This window comes from Aricia agestis, chromosome 21, assembly GCF_905147365.1.
Source record: "Aricia agestis chromosome 21, ilAriAges1.1, whole genome shotgun sequence".
NCBI classification, from domain to species: domain Eukaryota; kingdom Metazoa; phylum Arthropoda; class Insecta; order Lepidoptera; family Lycaenidae; genus Aricia; species Aricia agestis.
The window spans coordinates 1,270,737-1,291,488 of NC_056426.1; the positions used below are offsets into that span (position 1 = coordinate 1,270,737).

At 34.7% G+C, this 20,752-nt stretch overlaps 2 protein-coding genes across 2 annotated transcripts; both read right to left on the minus strand.

The window, feature by feature from the left end:
- Positions 1-1,346: 1,346 nt before the first annotated feature.
- Positions 1,347-4,815, minus strand: LOC121737859 (facilitated trehalose transporter Tret1-like). The gene is made up of 6 exons (XM_042129591.1): positions 4,697-4,815; positions 4,240-4,442; positions 3,767-3,953; positions 3,091-3,476; positions 2,572-2,686; positions 1,347-1,654 (listed from the first exon to the last, which is right to left on the minus strand). Exons 2-6 carry the CDS (start codon positions 4,324-4,326, stop codon positions 1,347-1,349), a joined length of 1,083 nt encoding a protein of 360 aa, XP_041985525.1. The 5' UTR covers positions 4,327-4,442; positions 4,697-4,815.
- Positions 4,816-10,971: 6,156 nt separating this feature from the next.
- Positions 10,972-18,444, minus strand: LOC121737745 (facilitated trehalose transporter Tret1-like). The gene is made up of 7 exons (XM_042129429.1): positions 18,387-18,444; positions 14,307-14,462; positions 13,846-14,048; positions 13,099-13,285; positions 12,137-12,522; positions 11,676-11,790; positions 10,972-11,287 (listed from the first exon to the last, which is right to left on the minus strand). Exons 1-7 carry the CDS (start codon positions 18,442-18,444, stop codon positions 10,980-10,982), a joined length of 1,413 nt encoding a protein of 470 aa, XP_041985363.1. The 3' UTR covers positions 10,972-10,979.
- Between the last annotated feature and the right edge of the window lie 2,308 nt (positions 18,445-20,752).

A 20,752-nucleotide genomic window follows, 5' to 3' on the forward strand; every position in this document is an offset into this window, starting at 1 on the left:
GTGGACAGATGAGATGAGGTAGACCTAGAGCAAGGTGGGCAGATGAGATCATAGAAACCGCTGGTAGTTCATGGATGACAAAAGCTACAGATAGAGATTATTGGACATCTCTCGAGGAGGCCTTCACCCTCAAATAAGAGGGGTTCACGTAGAAAAACTTGTAAAATAATTGACAATCAATATAATAAAAAATATTGTACTTGTAGCAAAATCCTTATGTTAATATATTTTAATTTAATTAATTTTTATACTTACCAATCAATTTTGCATGAATGTCAATTGTAATTATTCTGATAAATATATTATTAATCAATGTATATTTCAATATTATCTATTCTGGAACTTTAAATCATGTAAACTGTAGACAAACGTGAAATAAAAGGCTTTTTTATTTATTTTATTTATTGTAGTGTAACAAATGTATGCGATCAGTGATATTTTAATTTGGTCGCATTATCTACCAGATGACGTATTATACGAATAAGGTGAAAATGACACATTGCAGCCAACATGTCGTATTAAACTTGTACATTGCAATTTCGTCGCCTTATAACAAGAACGAACGAATTAAATGTTATTCACTCGTTGTTCACTAAACATTACATTTACTAATCCGCTGTTAAATTTTTACTGTGGGACATAAGTATTTTAACAGTCTGTTTAATTTTCCAAGGTCCGTTAAGTAATGCCTTGTTAGGATTTAACAAACAGAGGTTGGTGAAATTGGGTCTTAGACTCGTACATTTAGCACATAAAAAATTTTTCAAGTGTCTAAAATACAAAAAGTATGACGTCACACTATGGCGGACAGTGTTTTCGGCGCCATTTATAAGGCATATTTTTCAATCAACATTTTTATGTGTTTCTACTGTGTAAAATATTAAAATATTAGTTTTTTTTGTGAAAATGAATGATTAAGAAGCTATTAGTATGAAGAAAAAAATTAGGTCAAGTAGCCTATTACTAGACATGAATTGCAAGCAGAGTGACCATTTGCGATCTTTAAAAAAATGAATCATAATATTATCATTCCTAATTTTATTATGATTCTCTAAAGGAACCATTTTAGCCCCGCAGTTCTCCTCGCGTTTCTTCAATATTCTATCATAATATTATAATTTCTCATCTCATTCAAATCAATCCAAATGTTTCGAATCCCTAAAATGGACTTGAACAGGCTGAATCCTAAAAAACCTTTTTTTCTTCTCTACATTTATGTAAAAATTAATTTGAACGGATTACTCACATAATAAAATCATATAATAATTATCATAATATACATTATCTATTTAAGCCAGTTAGGAAGGTTTTATGAGAATTAAAACAAAATTTTTCCTCGTATCTTTTTACTGCTTTAAGCCTGTCTCTACGTTGTCATTCTTCATGGTATTGTCCAAAGATTGCTGGATCTGACTAAAGGTCTTCCCTTTGGTCTCCGGGAGGAATAGCGTGATGAGAATGATCAGCATCATGGTGAAACCGCTGAAGATCCAATAAGTGACAGCAGGTCCGAGGATATTGGTCATCAAAGAGAAGTATCTGGTGACCAGGAAGGTAAGGAAGGTGGTAGTTGCCAGGAAGATGGAGAAGCCGAAAGCACGGCCGATGTCGTCGAAAAGCTCTGCAGCAATCAGGAAGTAGAGGGAGCCGATTCCTGAAAATTTAATGTAATTAGTAAGGGATATAAAGTATGTTGCACCTAAAAGGGGAGGGAGGGGGTTGGCAAGCTTTAACATGGTATGAAAAGAAGGGGGAGGAGTTCTGTGACATTTTAAGTTTAATAAATATAGCAAAATTTTAGATATTAAGGTGGTTTTAATTTTAAGTTGTAAAATTGAAAATTTGTGACGTCACACTAGGGAGTAGGGGTCTCACAAATTTGACCACGTGTGACAAGGAAGGGGGTCTAAAAATCATGAAAATTGTGTGACGTACTTTATAGATGGGGACCAATTTATTTTTAAAAATTATGGCTTCGATGCTATAATGATATCTGTAATGACTGAAACCAGGAGATAAGAATATACTCTAGAAAAGATCTAACGATTAACAAAGCCGTTGATGAATAATAACTCTTGCAACACCAGGGATGGGAACTACTTGAGTGTTGCGAACTGGTTCTTAAGTCCCTTTCTTTCCATCTGACGTAAATGGCCAGACCGTCCCATTTGAGTAGAAGTCTCTCTGTACGCTATCATATTATTATAAAGGCGAAAGTTTAAGAGTTTGTATGTTTGTTACTTTTTCACGCCTAAACGGCTGAAGTGATTTTGATGAAATTTGGTTGGAGTTATTTTTTTAATCGGGCTTTGGCCCACCACACATTCCCACCACTGTATCTCCTGTGTCGCCAGGATCGACAGCGGTGTCCAACCACGAAAACCCTTTGATATGATCTCAGGGAGTATAGTACATAGTAACTTGGTATGGAGTTAACTAATTACTGATATCCTGGATTAACACGTCATATCTCACATATAACTGCGGAATAACATCTTTTCGGAAATCATACTAATTTTATCGGTATCATCGCGAGGCACAGCTAGTTGTTAATAAGTGTTAGTTACTAACCAACATTATAGCAGAAGATGACGGTAACCAAAGAGATAATTGGGAGATAATTCAGAAATCCTTCAATGATGAAATCTTCTGGCTCTGTCACTTTGAAGAAAACTCCCAGAAAGATCTGAAATTAGATAAGTACAGCTCTACAGGGATCTTTTGACGCGTAGTCAAATACAAAACAGCATAGTAATTAATTGAGAGATATCTATTGCATGTAATTAATTGAGAGCTATTCCCTAGGTGTGTAATGTACTATTCAATAATATTTACATGGTAGCGACCATCCTAATACAAAATGTACTGAAAACAGATATAGCAATAACGCAAGCGTTTTTATCGACCGATAATAACGCATCTGTGTGCGGGAGGCTTTAGGCTCTAGTGGAGAACGTGCCTAAAATATACATACAAACAAAAACACTTGGATATCGTCATGGTTAGTGTACATTTTGATATAAGAACTTAATGTGATTTCCCAAATTGACACTAACTGCTAAAATTGTCCCGATAATTGAAAATGCCTACCATTCCAATGGCGTATCCTGTCAGCGAGATTTTCAAAATTGACTTTCTGGCAAAATTTCTCGTAATCGGCGTAGAGCAAGCACTACCGACCAACTGGATCACACCAGATATAACCGACGATATTTCTGGTTGAAGACTCACTCCTGTCGTCTCAAGAATCGTTTGCAGATAGAAAGTGACAGCGGTAAATCCGAGCAGAGTGGTCCCGATGCCCAACATGAGACCTAGGATTAGAGATTTCCTAAACATTCTATTCCTTATCAGTGCCATTTTACTGACATCAACTTTGCTCTCTTTGGCTTTCTCGTATCCGTCTATTTCTTCTTCTACCAGGGTTTCTGATCCTCTGATTAGTGTAAGGACTGCCCTCGATTCTTCTATGCGCCCTGAAATATTAATATCATTGTTATTTTTAAAGGTTGCTTTTATTTTATTAAAGGCACTAGATTGATATTTAAATGTATTATAAATGAAATATTTTATTCAGTAGCATCTGCTTAAAAAATCATGTCCTATGCCTAATTTAATCTTAAAATATCAAAGAATCTCAAAAACAATGGCGTATTGAGCCTTAGAGTGAATCGAAAACTTGTTAAAAGGGTCTGACGTTAGCAAAGATTCTTATACACCCTTGGGTGGCCCTTTAATTGGTAGTTCTCAATAAAACAATACTCACCTTTCGAGTAAAGGTAATAAGGGCTGTCAGGTAGAAACAGTAGCGGTATCATGGTGATGGCTATTGCACAAGCCACCACAATGTTGAAGGTCACATACGAAGTGTACGGACCAACAGACAGGGACACCACCATGCCGAGCGACACGGAGATCTGCAATAGAGTTCCCAAAGCACCACGTTGCTCTTTCTGGAAGGAATAACGGGAAATATTTATTATGAAGTGCCTATGATTTTTCTAATAGAAATAATGCGATAAATGATGCTGATGGTTTTGATGAAAACCAAACATTTAAATATAATAATATCCTTAAAGTTTATGGGTTAAAATTTAAAAATGACTATCCAGTAGTTTCAAAGTTTTCAAAGCAAACATACAAATCTTTACAATAATTACTTAGATTTCTTTCATCACCTTAATTTTTAAAATATCAAAATTTAAGATTGCCTGAGCATTTAGATAGCAATGAACCCACATTAGCTATCTCCGACGAGTAGACAGGTACAGCGCTAAAAAGCAGGGTTTCTAGCGACATCACAATCGCTCTGCCAAATATCAACATCCATACTTGTGTTGAAAAGATGAAGAGGAGAGCTATGAAAAACTTGAGCAGAGCAGCTAGAAGAATACTATATTTCCGTCCTATAGTATCTAAAAGCCAGCCTACACCTAAATTGGCTGAAATGAAATGGATACAATAAGAACCAATTTTATGATATAAAAAGAAAATCATCACTAAATACTAGAAACGGTCTTTGCAAAAAAATCTACTTTTAAATATAGTTCTATCATCTTGTTCCTACAAGCTGGTAAGCAACTCAAGCTAGCACAAGACCTTTTATTATTTTATATAATCAAAGTAAGCTACACATTTGCACTGATGACAAACAGTAATAATTAGAAGTTTGGTCAAAAATTGTAGATGGACTTACTAACTGCTCCACATAAGAAACCCACGGACACCAACCAAGACCCTTCGTTTTCAGTAATGGGTCTGGGCAGTGGGGTCTGGTCAAGATCATTTAGCTTCACTAACACTGGTGAAGGCCAACCCAGGTTCATACCAGTGGTGAACACGCTTAGATTCACTGAAAAAGACAATATTGCTATTGATGACGATATTGATGGTACTAATGATTTCTGTTAATGTCATCATCTTTATCAATATCAATGATGATGATATTGATAAAGATGATGACATTAACAGAACCGATAATAATTGATGCTAGTGTCAGCATACTGCATAAGTATCCAAAAATATTGGCAACCCATTTAAAAATAAAGCTTATCTAAATTAAGCGGTGGATCATATTTTATCAAAATCAATATAATATTTTTCCTCTGAGGTAAAATGTATGTCAATTTGGGAAGTACTAAAAATAAGAACTTTTGTAGATGTGTTTTCCCAATATACCACTAGTTTTTATAGCAGCAAACAATAATAATATGGCAACTGTTCTGGTGTGCGTCATAGTCAAATGGTCAATCAACAAAACAGAGGTTTTTCTTGATCGATTACTATTATTATAACACTAGCTATTTGACCGAGCTTTGCTCGGTATTCGATAAAACACGAATAAAATGACATTTTCTAAAAATGATTTATCGCCCCCCAAACCCCCTATATACTAAATTTCATGAAAATCGTTAGAGCCGATTCCGAGATTCCAATTATATATATACATATATACAAGAATTGCTCGTTTAAAGATTTAAGATTAATCATCTTCTACAGGAGATTAATAAGGATATCAGAAATAGTGTGTCCGCGAGATCACAAGCAAATGTGTTACGATTTATTTAAATAGCGGTGCGCTGCACTTGCGCTGTCATTTGCATACAACAGCTAATTATCTCGCGGTGTAGCCGCTAAATTGCGCGTTCAGGCGGTCGCATATAAATCGAGTGTAACTACGACTTTGAGTTTGAATTTAATTAGTTCCTCACCAATGTTGTAAAAATCCGCAAATAAACAAAACATAATTTTTACGTAACCAGTTTTTTGACTTCAAGAACCGTTCTAAAAAAGTAAAAATAAAAGGCAATATGCGTCACAAAATGCGCCTAAATTTCGTAGGGCATTAGCCAAAGCTGCGAAGGTTAAAAACCTTGAAGTACTTAATTCGTCCATTTTACAACAATCATTACTAAATATATTTAATGAATCATTAATTAGAAACACTGCGATCAAAACGGTACGTGGGAAATATTGTTAAACGTTATGTTACTGATAAAAAATGGACTTATCAAATAACCTTTTCTAACTAAATAGACACGACAAAATTGTATAAAGCATTTCTGCATAGCTTCAAAATTTTTTATTGTTACCTTTTACACATTATAATTTAACTAATAACAGATGGAAATCATATTATGTTCTAGGAAAAACTGATACTTAATTAATTTTATTTACTTACGCGTGCTTTTCGTTATCAAAAGCTTAAACCAAATCTTAATTTGCAGTGATTTACTCTTAAGAGGACTCTCTTCATACTCACGCCCGTCTTTTATATGCCAGGTGAAAAAGGACGACGCAGATTTATCGCCAAATTCGTTTTTTCTCAATAACTCGATAAATATATAGGTACAACATTTTAAAAATCGGCTAGGTCGGTTTCTCAATGATAGAATTTTATACAATGTGTTAAAATATTAACGTTTAATGCACGTTTATGGCAATAAATGAAAAATTCGTGAAAATTAGATGCATCTTTGTGATTTTTTTCTATCGACAAAATTTCAAGATATCGTGTTTTTGCTCAGATCAAATTTTTGAAAATCTAATTTTAGAAAATGAAACAATTCGGGGCTTATTTTCAAGTATAAAAATGAATTATAAAATCGAAATTTTTGGGTTAGTCGCCCCCTTAATCTCTAGTTTATCATTTACAATTTTGTATTATTTTCCCCGCAGTTGCTGGCTGATGCTTGCTCCTATCAGTCGTTTAGTATAATCCTCCACTGTACTATTGTTGATAACTTTGCCGACAAAATCTTAGATATAATCTTGATAGGGACAATCTAAATCATGACGTGTTCTCAGAATGATTTTATTATTATATATTTTGTATGTACATATTACGCAGCAAATTATGTTGAAATGTGCGTAGCCCTATTATTATTATTAATGTGAAAATGTGTCTGTCTGTTCCCTATTCACGCTTAAACGGCTGAACGGATTTTGATGAAATTTGGTATGAAGATAGTTTGATTTCAAGAGCGAATAATAAATGATTGCAGTGCAGAGTAGTGCAAGACTTTGGGGAGGCCTTTACCCAGCCATGGGACAATATAAAAGTGTAAAACCTCTTTACTAAGTTCAGTATTGTCCAGATCTTATTTTCCTGTTCTGAGGTCCAGACTATTATAGTGACGCAATTGGGACTTGGGCGTTTTGATCTACTTTGTCCTAAAAAGCCTACGGAATGTGTCTATCTGACTTTCTATCTAGCCAAAGATTAGATTTAAGTTATTATTGGTTTTTACCTCTGTACTGTAGATAATGTCAATGTTACTATCGTGAGTGCACTTAAAAGTGTAATGCGGTTCAGCCGTACCTCGAGTTTTTACGAGATTTAAAAAATTAAAGATTAATTTTCACTTCTATACATAAGGATTTTTAGCAGCTTCATTTTTGTGAAAACTGTCTTTGATCTCTTTGCTGTTAAGGTGTTTGAAAGTTATATCGCAGTTACCCCCTACATCATAAAAGCCAAAAGGAATAATTATTATACTGTGTACTACGAATATATAAATACTATTTATTATTCATAGGCTGTGTACGCTAGTTTCTAACTATAAAGATTTGGCCTGTGCATTCGAATCCCAAGCGCAAAGAATTTGTCTCTTGTGTTGATCTATCGATTACTCCCTTTTCCTTTTGGATTTCGTCTAGGTCTACTTTTATTTACACTTTGTGTTGTTTGATTTAACCTTTTGACCATTCCATTATACAACTTTTTTATCCGTACTAATATTTTAAATGCGATGTGTTTGTATGTCTTACTGTCGGTTACCTCTTAATCGATTTTGTGAAATTTTGAATGGATTATTGTTCCATGACAACATTTCAAAAATTTTAAGCCTTAAAATAAAAAATACCGTTTCTTTATTCTTCTCCTGATATCAAAAAAATATTCAATTTTTTTATATTGCTTATTTACTGAGAAAAACTGAAAAATACGCTGTGACGTCATACTTACGGAATAATATCGTACAGTTTGTTTGCCGGGTGTAAAATAGTCTTAAAAAGACAACATGAAGCATAAAAAAAACCACCTGTCAACAATGACATTTATAAAAAATAGCATTACCTCATTTTGCCTCATTGGTTACCTATCCTCCAGGTTGACGATGACATTGACAGATGTGATAATAAACGTAACAAACTTACATTGACAGATTTTTTCTTTTGTTAAAGTGTAATGGAATTAACCGTTCAGACGTAAGTATGACGTTACTTGGCGCTTACGTCTCTTTAGAATACGAAGGATTAAAATCTATTTTTTAGGTATCATAAAAACATAATTTTGAAAAAGCAAGAAACATGTGTCGCCTTATTTTAAGTCTACTTTCATATAAAATAATAAAATAGCCATGTTAAAATTTTGAAATGTTGTCAATTGTGCGGTGTTCGCGCTATAAATGAATTTCGGCGCAAAGGAGTTGCGGGCGTCATCTAGTACTCTTAATATATTATTATATTCATTTGAAAATCAAATATGTCTTAACTCTTAAATGAGCTTTGATATAATTATAATAGAAGGGCAGGACATTTTCTTAAAATAACTTTAGTAGGTAAGTACCTCTTTGTACATGTTTACACAATTTTGATTACAAAAAAAAAAACAAGCCTTAAGAGTTAAGACTAATTACTAATTAGTATTTAATTTATCTCATTTTATTGGTAATAATGCTTGTATGATAGGATATTGAATAACATTAATATCTAAAGTAAATCTATTAGAAATGGAGGAAAACGTTAAAGATGTAAATGTCAATAAAACCTCTTGTAATATGGATCAAGCAATACTTTAAAAGTCAATTTAATAGTAGGTACAGAAAAACTAAGCCCAAATATACTTACTTTTCCAATTTCTAATGTAGTAAAAAATAACAAAATATAATCACCTATAATAACAAAACCATACTGTCTTATCGTATCTGCACTAGGCACTAAAAACTTCATTTTCACTAAATAAAAAAAATAATAAATAAAAAACAGTTTTTGTCAAAAACGTAAAAATAAAACAATTTTTAAAATTGGAATTCGATTTTCAAATTCGCGTAGCCCTGACCGACAACCAGTGACATTTTACAATCAGACTCAACTGAATGTTTCTTCATCAGCTTCTGATATTATATTTTTGCATACTTTCTGCAAGTAAAAGGAACCCAAATATTCAATATTTATATTTTTGTCACTGTCCTGTTGTACGTTTATCAACATTTGCCTTACATAATATTGTGAACCTGTGAAGATTGCAACAACTTGATTAAGTCACAAGTTTTTTTCATACACTATTTATTTTTTTAAGATTTTTTTTTATATATTTTTAAATTTTGTAGCATAGTACGTATGTTTACCTATCTGCATGTCTACAGCAATAGAGGCAAAAATCTATTTAGATTTAGATAAGGATTATCTATATTTATCTTGTATAATCATAGCTACAACACTAGGTAAATTTAGCTTTAAATATTATATCAGGCAACTTTGTCTATTTGATAAAAAGTTGTTATCACGAGACGATATAACAGGATCTAAGGTGTACAATAAGATAGAATATACGGATATGTCATATTGCTATACTGTGGAATAAATCATGTAGATTGTGATTCTTCATCTTATTTAAAATGTCAAATTCAGGTTAGGTTTTCATACAAAATAAAATTACAAAAGAACATCTGATAGGGCTAGGCTTAAAATAACTTTGAACGCACTAGTACATTATGACCACGAGTAAGTTCAATTTTTGAAAAGAAATTGCCGATAATTACAGTCATTTAATAATAGTTATTAAATGACTTTTACTGTAATTATTTACAGTAAGATACAGTTTTAAAGGAAAAAGATGTTAATACTACACTTGATAAAATAGAAAATGTGTGTTATGAACATCTGATGATAAGGATATTTTCGGATGTTTACTAATATTGAATAATCCTGTAAGTAAATAAAATTCTACTTCCAAAACTATTAAGTATTTACTACATTTGACACCAGATAAAATTATACTTATCAATGAAAGCCGATTTGATATTAGCAATAAAGGATTTTGCGCACTTTGTACTGAATTTCAGTAGATAACCATTAACAAGAGTGAATTTCGTTTTTAATTAAGAAATATGCACAAAAATGGCCAAGTAAATAAGATCCAGGACATCCCTCCTTATACGTATTGTTTCCAACACTTCATTTTGCGCAGAGTAGATAACACGTTTTTAATTCCAACTTGCCAGGAAAATTGACGTTTATTTTATCTACCAGGGGGGAGGCAGCTGAAGTGAGCCCCTTAGCGGGGTTCGCCACTGGTGGGGGGTTATCCGATCACCATCACACATAGCACCGTGTGTAATATCGACGTTAGGAAAATCGCTGCATACACAAGATGAGAGAACGTTACATCAACCTTTGGAACTTTGTCGAAGTGGCAATTTTTTTTGCCATAGCATTACTAGATTCTGCTTTGTCACTATCGTTTTTTAACTTCTGAGTGAGATCTTGTTTCAAAGGAATTTTATTTCTAATTCCATCTTGTTTAACAATCTCAATTTCTATAGTTCTTCCAATATTTCACCATTAGTTCCATTTAATCTTGTTTTATTGTTACATAATAAAATCATATAAGAATTATTATTATCATAATGTAACACGAGTATGATATACAGGGTGTAACAAAAACAAGTGATAATACTTTAGGATGTGTACGTGTTCCTTGTAGAGAGTTCACTGTGAAAATGGCAGCCCTGAAAGACCAACTTTTATTTTCTCTTTTGTATGGGGAAACTCGTGACGCTCGGGCCCTTGCCCATAAAAAAGTGAAAAATTTTTTTCGTCTTTCAGCGCTGCTACTTTCACAGTGAAATCTCTACAAGGAACACGTACACACCCTAAAGTATTATCACTTATTTTTGTTACACCCTGTATATTATCCTCCTAAGCCAGTTAGGAAGGTTTTATTAGAATTAAAACAAAATTTTCCTCGTATCTTTTTACTTCCTCAAGCCTTTCTCTACGTTGTCATTTTTCGTGCTGTTGCCCAAAGATTGCTGGATCTCACTAAAGGTCTTCCCTTTGGTCTCCGGGAGGAATAACGTGATGAAAATGATCAGCATCACGGTGAAACCGCTGAAGATCCAGTATGTGACAGCTGGTCCGAGGATATTGGTCACCGGTGAGAAGTATCTGGTGACAAAGAAGGTCAAGAAGGTGGTGGTTGCCAGGAAGATGGAGAAGCCGAACGCACGGCCGATGTCATCGAAAAGTTCCGCCACAATCAGGAAGTAGAGGGAACCGATTCCTGAAAAATTAATGAAATGAATAAGGGTATTAGTTGTAACATACTTTATAATAACTTATAAAGTATGTCACAACTAAGTGGGGAGGGAGGGGGTTAACGAAGTGTGACAAGAAAGAGGGAGGGGTCCGAACTCCTAAATTCTGTGACATCACATTTTAAGTTTAATAAAAATAGCAGAAAATTACAAATTTGTGACGTCAAACTAGGGATGGGATGGATGAAAAAATGTCGTCCATGAACTGTTGCAACACCAGAGATCTCTTCGAGTGTTGAGAGTTGCATTGTTTGTCCTGAAGTCGCCACCATCCAACGTGAACCAACGTTTGACCAGACCATTTGAGTTAAGATTTTTCTGTTTCTAAAGTTATTGTTAATAAATTTTACTTACCCACGTTAAAGCAGAAGATGACAGTAACCAAAGAGATAATTGGAAGATAATTCAAAAATCCTTCGATGACGAAATCTTCTGGCTCTGTCACTCTGAAGAAAACTCCCAGACAGATCTGAAATTAGATAAATACAGATAAATACAGCTGTACATCTTTTGACGCGTAGTCATAATTAATTGAGAGAGCTATTTCATGCCGCCATGTCAATATTATTCAAAAGTCTTTGCATGTGGGCGAAAGTAAATTTTCACTTAGACCTTTTTGGTTTAAAGGCAACAAGCCCTTTAGGCTCTAGTAGAGAACATGCCTGAAATATACAATATTCAAACAGAAATACTTCTTGAATAACATTGAACTAGCCAATCATAGTTATATACTCGTACGGATTAGTGTATTTATATTACATAACTACTACTGACTGACTTTTGCTAATATAGTTCGGATCATTGAAAATGCCTACCATTCCAATGGCGTATCCTGTCAGCGAGATTTTCAAAATTGACTTTCTGGCAAAATTTCTCGTTATCGGCGTAGAGCAAGCACTACCGACCAACTGGATCACACCAGATATAACCGACGATATCTCCGGTTGAAGACTCACTCCTGTCGTCTCAAGAATCGTTTGCAGATAGAAAGTGACAGCGGTAAATCCGAGCAGGGAGGTCCCAATGCCCAACATCAGACCCAGGATTAGAGATTTCCTGAACATTCTATTCCTTATCAGTGCCATTTTACTGACATCAACTTTGCTCTCTTTGGCTTTCTCGTATCCGTCTATTTCTTCTTCTACCAGGGTTTCTGATCCTCTGATTAGTGTTAGGACTGCCCTCGACTCTTCTATGCGCCCTAGAATATTATTAAGATCATTGTTATTTGTACATGTTGCTTTTATACGGTTGAAGGCACTATACTGGTATTTAACCTGTTATAATATGTAATATATATTTTTTATTAACATTATCAGTAATCATGTCCTACGCCCAAAAGTTAAAATATCAAATAAATCTAAAAGAAAAAGAAAACAATGAAAAGAGCCTTAGAGTGAACCATATCGAAAACTTGTTAAAAGGGTCTGACGGTAGCAAAGAATCTAATACACCATTGGGTGCTCTTTTGGTTGGTAGTAATAATAATAATAGCTCCCACACCGGTTTCGGTGACGGTGGCCGGTTTCACTGAAACCAGGCCAGCTACGCAGGAGTAATTTTAAAGTGCCCAAGTATGTGCGCAGTACATACTTGGGCACTATAAAATTTGTCAGACAATCAGGTGATCAGCCTGCATTGTCCTAACCAAACTTGGAAATAACATGTTTAAAACGCGGGAATCGAACCCACGACCTCCGCGTCAAGAGCCACGCTCTATACCACTAGACCACGGAGGCGTGGTTGGTAGTGAAGTAGTAGTAAAAACAATACTCACCTTTAGAGTGAAGGTAATAAGGGCTGTCAGGTAGAAACAGTAGCGGTATCATGGTGATAGCTATCGCACAAGCTACCACAATGTTGAAGGTCACATACGAAGTGTACGGACCGACCGACAGGGAGACCACGGTGCCGAGCGACACGGAGATCTGTAGGAGAGTTCCCAAAGCACCACGTTGATCTTTCTGGAAGGACAATGACGGGAAATATTTATTATGAAGTGCCTATGATTTTTATAATAGCAATAATGTAATAAATGGTGCTGATGGTTTTGATGAAAACCATACATTTAAATAACTAGCTAAAAGCCGAGCTTTGTGAGGGCTCGCGTCGTCACGCCTTGACTTGACATCTACATAATATACAAAAACCTTGACTGACTGATGATAATACATCTTTGCATATAAATAAAAATTACTATGTTAAAGCACAAATCAATATTCGTGATAGTTTTTCCGTAAAGTGTACCACAAAATGTTTAGGTTGTGGGAATGTGGGATATCCTCATCGTCTACATATTATGGATTAATATTTAAAAATGACTGTCCAGTAGTTACGAAGTATTCAAAACAAACATACGAATCTGTACAACAATTACATGCATATAAAATAAATAAATATTGTTTTATTTCTGAATAGATTTTAAGAAAATGCTTTCAGAATGCACGCATGCATGAATATCTTCTAGCACTTTAATTTTTAAAATTTAAGTGTGCCTGACTATTTAAAATAGCAATGAACTCACATTAGCTATCTCCGACGAGTAGACAGGTACGGCACTAAAAAGCAGGGTTTCTAGCGACATCACAATCGCTCTGCCAAATATCAACATCCATACTTGTGTTGAAAAGATGAAGAGGAGAGCTGTTAAAAACTTGAGCAGAGTAGTTAGAAGAATACTATATTTCCGTCCTATAGTATCTAAAAGCCAGCCTACACCTAAATTGGCTGAAATGAAAAGGATGCAATAAGAACCAATTTTATGATATGAAAAGAAAATCATCAAAGTACTAGAAACGGTATTTGCAAAGTTTCTACTTTTAAACATAGTTCTATCATCTTGTTCCTACAAGCTGGCAAGCAACTCAAGCTAGCACAAGACCTTTTATTAATTTTATATACTCGTAATCAAAGTAAACTACGCATTTGCACTGATGACAAACAGTAATAATTAGAAGTTAGGGCAAAAACTGTAGATGCACTTACTTACTGCTCCACATAAGAAACCCACGGACACCAACCACGACCCTTCGTTTTCAGTAATGGGTCTGGGCAGTGGAGTTTGGTCAGGATCTCTTAGCTTCACTAGCACTGGTGAAGGCCAACCCAGGTTCATACCAGTGGTGAACACGCTTAGATTCACTGAAAAAGAGAATATTGCTGACGATATTGATGGTACTAATGATATTATTGATGATAGTATTGATAAAGATGATGATATTAACACAACCGATAATAATTATTGATGCTAGTGTCAGCATAAGTATCCAAAAATATTGGCAGCCTATTAAAAAAGTAAAGCTTGTCTTAATGAAGCGAAGGATCATTTATCACAATCAATATGTTTTTCCTATGAGGTAATTTGTAAGCTACTGAATGTGTCAATTTGGAAAGTACTAAAAATAAGAACTTTTGTTATTTGTAGATGTGTTTTCCTAGTATACCGCTTGTTTTTATAGCAGCAAACAATAATAATATGGCAACGGTTTTTGTGTGCGTCATAGTCAAATGGTCAATCAACGAAACAGAGGTTTTTATTGATCGATTACTATTATTATAACATTAATCATCTTCTACAGAAGATTAATAAGGATATCAGAAAATGTCTCCACGAGATCACAAGCAAATGTAATACGATTTATTTAAATAGCGCCGCGCTGCGCTCGCTCTGGCATTTGCATTGCATACAATTGCTAGTAATTATCTCGCGGTGTAGCCGCTAAACCGCGGCTCGGGCGGTCGCGTATAATTCGAGTCTAACTACTAATTTGAGTTTGACTTTAATGAATTTCTCACCAATATTAGGAAGAAATTGCTTATCCGCAAATAAACAAACTATAATTTTTACGTAACTAGTTTATTGACTTCAAGAACTGGTCCAAAAAAGTAAAAATATAAGGGTCATATTGCCTCACAAAATGCGCCTAAATTTCGGAGGGCATTAGCCAAAGCTGCGAAGGTTAAAAACCTTGAAGTACTTAATTCGTCAAGTCTACAACAAAATTTCAATTATTACTAATGTTAAATAATGAATCTGATCATAAAAACTGCGATCAAAACGGTACGTAGGAAATATTGTTAAACGTTATGTTACTAATAAAAAAATAGACCTAGCAAATAGCCTTTTCTAACTAAATAGACACGACAAAATTGTAATGCAAAAATGTTTTATTGTTACCTTTTACACATTATAATTTGACTAATAACAGATGGAAATAATAATATTATGTTCTAGCAAAAACTGATACTAAATTAATTTTATTTACTTACGCATGCTTTTCGTTATCAAAAGCTTAAACCAAATCTTAATTTGCAGTGATACCTACTCTAATCTCTAGTTTATCATTTCAATTTTGTTTTATTTTCCCCGCAGTTGCTGGCTGATGCTTGCTCTTATCAGTCGTTTCGTATAATCTTCCACTGTACTATTGTTGATAACTTTCCCGACAAAATCTTAGATATAATCTTAATAGAAACAATCTAAATCATGTGTTCTCAGAATGATTTTATTATTATATTTGTACGAGCTTTTGCCCGCGGCTTCGCTCGCGTTAAGAAGTATTATTATATACAAACCATCATCCCCTACTTTAACCCCTTGGGGTTGGAATTTATCAAAATCCTTTCTTAGCGGATGTCTACGTCATAAAACCTACCTGCATGCCAAATTTCAGCCCGATCCGTCCAGTTGTTTGGGCTGTGGCCTGTGCGTTGATAGATCACTATGTCAATCAGTCAGTCACCTTTGAGTTTTATATTTATATAGATGTACATACGCAGCTAATTATGTTGAAACGTATGCAGCCCTATTAATATTATTAATGTGAAAGTATGTCTATCTGTTGCCTATTCACGCTTAAACGGCTGACCGCTGAACGGATTTTGATGAAAATTTAGTATGAAGATAGTTTGATTTCAAGAGCGAATATGATTGCAGTGCAGAACAGTGCAAGACTTTGAGCCAAAGTCATGCACTGGGCAAAGCCAAAGCCATGATGGGACAATATAAAAGTGTAAAACCACTTTACTATGTTCAGTATAATTGTCCAGATTATTATAGTGACGCAATTTGGACTTGGGCATTTTGATCATAAAAAGTCTACGGAACGTGTAAGACTAGATAGTCTTACACGTACAAGCTAGATAAGTCAGATGACTCATCTAGCCAAAGATTAAATTTAAGTTATTATTGATTTTTACCTACATACTGTAGATAATGTCAATGTTGCTATCATGAGTGCACTTAAAGGTGCAGTGCGGGTCAGGTACATCGAGTTTTTACAAGATTTAAAAAAATTATGATTCTTTTCATTTCTATAGATACGGATTTTTAGCAGCTTCATCTTTGTGAAAAATGTTTTTGCTCTCTTTGCTGTTAAGGTGTTTAAAAGTTATATGGCAGTAACTCCCTACATTATAAGAGGAATATGCTGTATAGTGACTGCGCTAGTTCCTAACTACTAGAGATTGCCCAATGGTCGAAATTCGACCTTAGTTTCAACGACATTAGAACTACTAGGTACCTATATTTTGTAAAAAAATATTGACTTTGTCATATTTTTCCAATTCTTGTCTCTGGAACTCAGTTGATTCAAAGTTGATCTCAGACTTGCCGTGTAAGCATTGTCTTAGTATCTAAGATTCAATAAAAAAAACTATAATCCTTTTTCAATTTGTCAACTTTTTGTCTACAGACTTCAACTATAAAATATAAAAGAGTTTTAGCCCGGCCGCACATTGTCCGAATTCTGATCAGAAACAGTTGAATTTCGTCGGACCGCCCGCGCCACCCCGCACACTATCCGAAATTTACGACGTGGGAGAGCCATGCTTCGGCACGAATGGGCCGGCTCGACCGGAGAAATACCACGTCCTCACAGAAAACCGGCGTGAAACAGCGCTTCCGCTGTGTTTCGCCGAGTGAGTGAGTTTACCGGAGGCCCAATCCCCTACCCTTTTCCTTTCCCTACCCTCCCCTATTTCCTTCCGTACCCTCCCCTATTCCCTTCCGTACCCTCCTCTATTCCCTTCCCTACCCTCCCCTATTACCCCTTAAAAGGCCGGCAACGCACCTGCAGCTCTTCTGATGCTGCGAGTGTCCATGGGCGACGGAAGTTACTTTCCATCAGGTGACCCGTTTGCTCGTTTGCCCCCTTATTTCAATAAAAAAAAAAAAAAAAAAAAAAAACCTTCCGGCGAGTTCGAGCTCACTCGGCTCAGTACAAAATGTAAGAGACAGCGCGGACATTCAACTGTTTCTGATCAGAAATTTCGGACAATGTGCGGCCGGGCTAATTCGTATGTATCCGCCTAGGGATCAACTTCACTGATAGTACATAAATAAGTTAACGGCCACCATGTTTGATAAAATGTGATAATATTTTAGATATTATAGATGGTGGAAGTGTGTATTGTGTGCTATTAAAGTGTTTAAAAAATAGATTGTTTGGCACGATTTGTTGCAAAAAACTTACAAGAAAAATTTATAGTCTTTTAGTAATTTCAAATGTCTTAACTACTTAGATAATATTTATGATAGCAGCATAGTCATAGATCCATTAAATATGATCGTTAGAATAAGTTATAATAGTATGTCTTCAGGGCATTAGTTCAGCGCATACAACTCTGCTCAGACGTGTCATAGTGAAATCTTAATTGTAATGTAATTAACTTTAAGTTTAACTTTCATAATTTTTTATTATTTTTTTAGTATTTGCCGCTCCCCAAAGTTTCGACTATGTACCTCTTTGTACATGTTTACCCAATTTTGATTACAAAAATAAACAAAACAAGCTTACTTAATTAAGACTAATTATTATTATTTGATTTATTTCATGTTATTGGCAATAGTAATGCTTGAATAATAGGTTTTAAGCTTATAACTTTAATATCTTGAGTAAATCATTTAAAAATGTAGGAAAATGTTGATTGTTTGTCAATAAAACCTTTTGTAATATGGATCAAGCAATACTTTAAAAGTATTTTTTCTGGTAAAGAAAAATAATTATGCCCTAGAAATACTTACTTTACCCATTTCTAAATATAGAAATAAAAAAATATAATCACCTATAATAACAAAACCATACTGTCTTATCGTATCTGCACTAGGCACTAAAAACTTCATTTTCACTAAATTTAAAGAGAAAACAAAATATACAGTCTGTCAAAAATTCAAAAATTAAAAAAAAACATAATTTCAAATTGGGATTCGATATTCAAATTTGCGTAGCCATGGCCGACAACCACTGATATTGCACAATCAGGCTCAACTGAGTGTTTCAACATCTGCTTCTTCTGCAAGTAAAAGGAACCCAAAATATATTCAATATTAATTATATTATGTCTGTAATTATCCTAGATAACGTTTATCAACATAATGCCTTACACAATGTTGTGAACCTGCGAAGATTTTAGAAACTTGATTAAATCACAAGAATTTTTTCATATAATTTTTTTAAAAAGTTTTTTGATTTGATTTTGATTGAACTTTGATTTGTTTGTCTACAGCAATTATAGAATGGACAAAAATCTATCCTACTCTATATTATCTAAGCTATGATAGTAAATCTAGTTTATATCAGGCAACTTTGTGTATTTGATCAAAATGTTGTTATCACGAGACGATATAATAGGAGCTAAGGTATAATATAAGAAATAGATCATCTGAGCTTCTACATTTTCTTTAACACCTTCGCTGCAGGACTAAAAGAGACGGTTTTTTATATGGTGCGTTATCAGGCCGATTCGCCTTATACATAGACTCTCCGCCGCTGCGGTATAGGGCTTATTGACCCAGTAAGGTATCGACCGATGTAAATGACTGTAACTATGCGAAAACTTAAAAATTTGGAAATCCACCAATCAATATCGATCGTAGAAGAGTTAGAGTCCATGGTGCTGGCTTCGCCATGGATTCCTACTATATACTTGAGAGATACATGCAAAAATATATATAAGGTCTTGTAACCCGATACCGCACTGAATTGTAGGTTTATTTAAGGGAGTTTTAGTGATGGGAAATAAGTTATCGACATATTATTTTTAATATCATTTATTGAAGAAACAAAAATATCTGGCCTGTTATTTTGAAAAAATAGCAGGACAGTATTGAAAAATAACAGGCCAGTAAGGATTTTGCTGTGACTTTTTTTTGTCATTTTTCAAATAATCTATATGAGAACGTTCACTTTCACGACTTCTTCCTTGCCGAAACAATTATTCAAGCATTTTTCTACATTGTTTATTTGGCCGAGGTATTATTAATGATTTAAGACCAATAAAATATCTCAAAACGTAAACAAATGACTGTGTAAATGCACTACCGTACCACTCCCGATAATTACGTCACGACACTAATATGAAGTAAACAATTCAATTACCTATACCAGTGCGGAAAGGGGCGGATCGACCCTGTGATCTATAACGGGTCTTTAGACCCGTTACCCGCAAGGAATGGAAAAAAATATCAATCAGTGCGTTATCAGGTCGAAAGACCTTAGCATGATTTTAATGCTTTATCAAGTAGCCCTTAAAGTCCTAAACTGAAACCTATACTTGTCTCCTTTTAATATACAAAAATACTCATTATACAGCCCCCGCACCAGGGGAAGTTCGCCGTTTCCCGCCTCCGCACAGAAATCGCGTACATGCATCGGGCGTTTAAGCCTCATAACGCAGCGAATGTGCTAAAAACTTCAAATTCAGGTCAGGTTTTCATACAAAAATATCATTACTACCCTACCCTACCCTACTAACTAAACCTACTTTAATGCACACTTAATCTTAAAATCATAGGTATGTGTATTGCCTATGCTAGATTTTTTAGGAAAGCTGCAGTCTTGAGATAATTTCAATTTAAGAATCTTATTAGTTTCAAATTGAGCCGCAGCACAATCATGCGCTAGTATAGCTGTCAGAAGTAGGAAAAGCCGTTGAGATCGAATTAGTTCCAAATTGAGCCGCAGCACGATCGTGCGCTAGTATAGCTGTCAGGAGTCAGAACAGCCGTTGAGATCGAATTAGTTCCAAATTGAGCCGCAGCACGATCGTGCGCTAGTATAATATAATAATACTATTATATCGGAAGTAGCAAAAGCTTTGAGTCCGAGCTAATTCGATTCTAATTCTGTCGGGAGTAAGGCATCTGGCTTGCGAACCATTTTTCACATCCTATCAGAAAACATCACATCCTTAAGAGGAGTCCACACCGCGTTTTTCCATACAAACGCTGTCCCCTGTTTCCTCCCTGGATAATGCCGGTAGAGTTATGATTTTTTTCCTGAATATCTATGGCCACTATTAGCATGTCCCTATGTTTTCTTTTTTTTCATAATTTTATTATTAAAAAAGATAAGAACGTCCAAAAACCCAAAAAAATGGCCAGATTTTCCTCTGTGTTCAAACACCCAGAAAACAAAACTGGCTAGAATATA

Coding starts and splice junctions, on each gene's coding strand:
- LOC121737859 (XM_042129591.1), bottom strand. CDS start 4,326: ATGTTGATATTTGGCAGAGCGATTGTGATGTCGCTAGAAACCCTGCTT. Junction 3,954..4,239: donor ACTCGTCGGAGATAGCTAAT/GTGGGTTCATTG, acceptor TATTCCTTCCAG/AAAGAGCAACGTGGTGCTTT. Junction 2,687..3,090: donor CAGGATACGCCATTGGAATG/GTAGGCATTTTC, acceptor ATCTAATTTCAG/ATCTTTCTGGGAGTTTTCTT.
- LOC121737745 (XM_042129429.1), bottom strand. CDS start 18,444: ATGAAGTTTTTAGTGCCTAGTGCAGATACGATAAGACAGTATGGTTTT. Junction 13,286..13,845: donor ACTCGTCGGAGATAGCTAAT/GTGAGTTCATTG, acceptor TTGTCCTTCCAG/AAAGATCAACGTGGTGCTTT. Junction 11,791..12,136: donor CAGGATACGCCATTGGAATG/GTAGGCATTTTC, acceptor ATCTAATTTCAG/ATCTGTCTGGGAGTTTTCTT.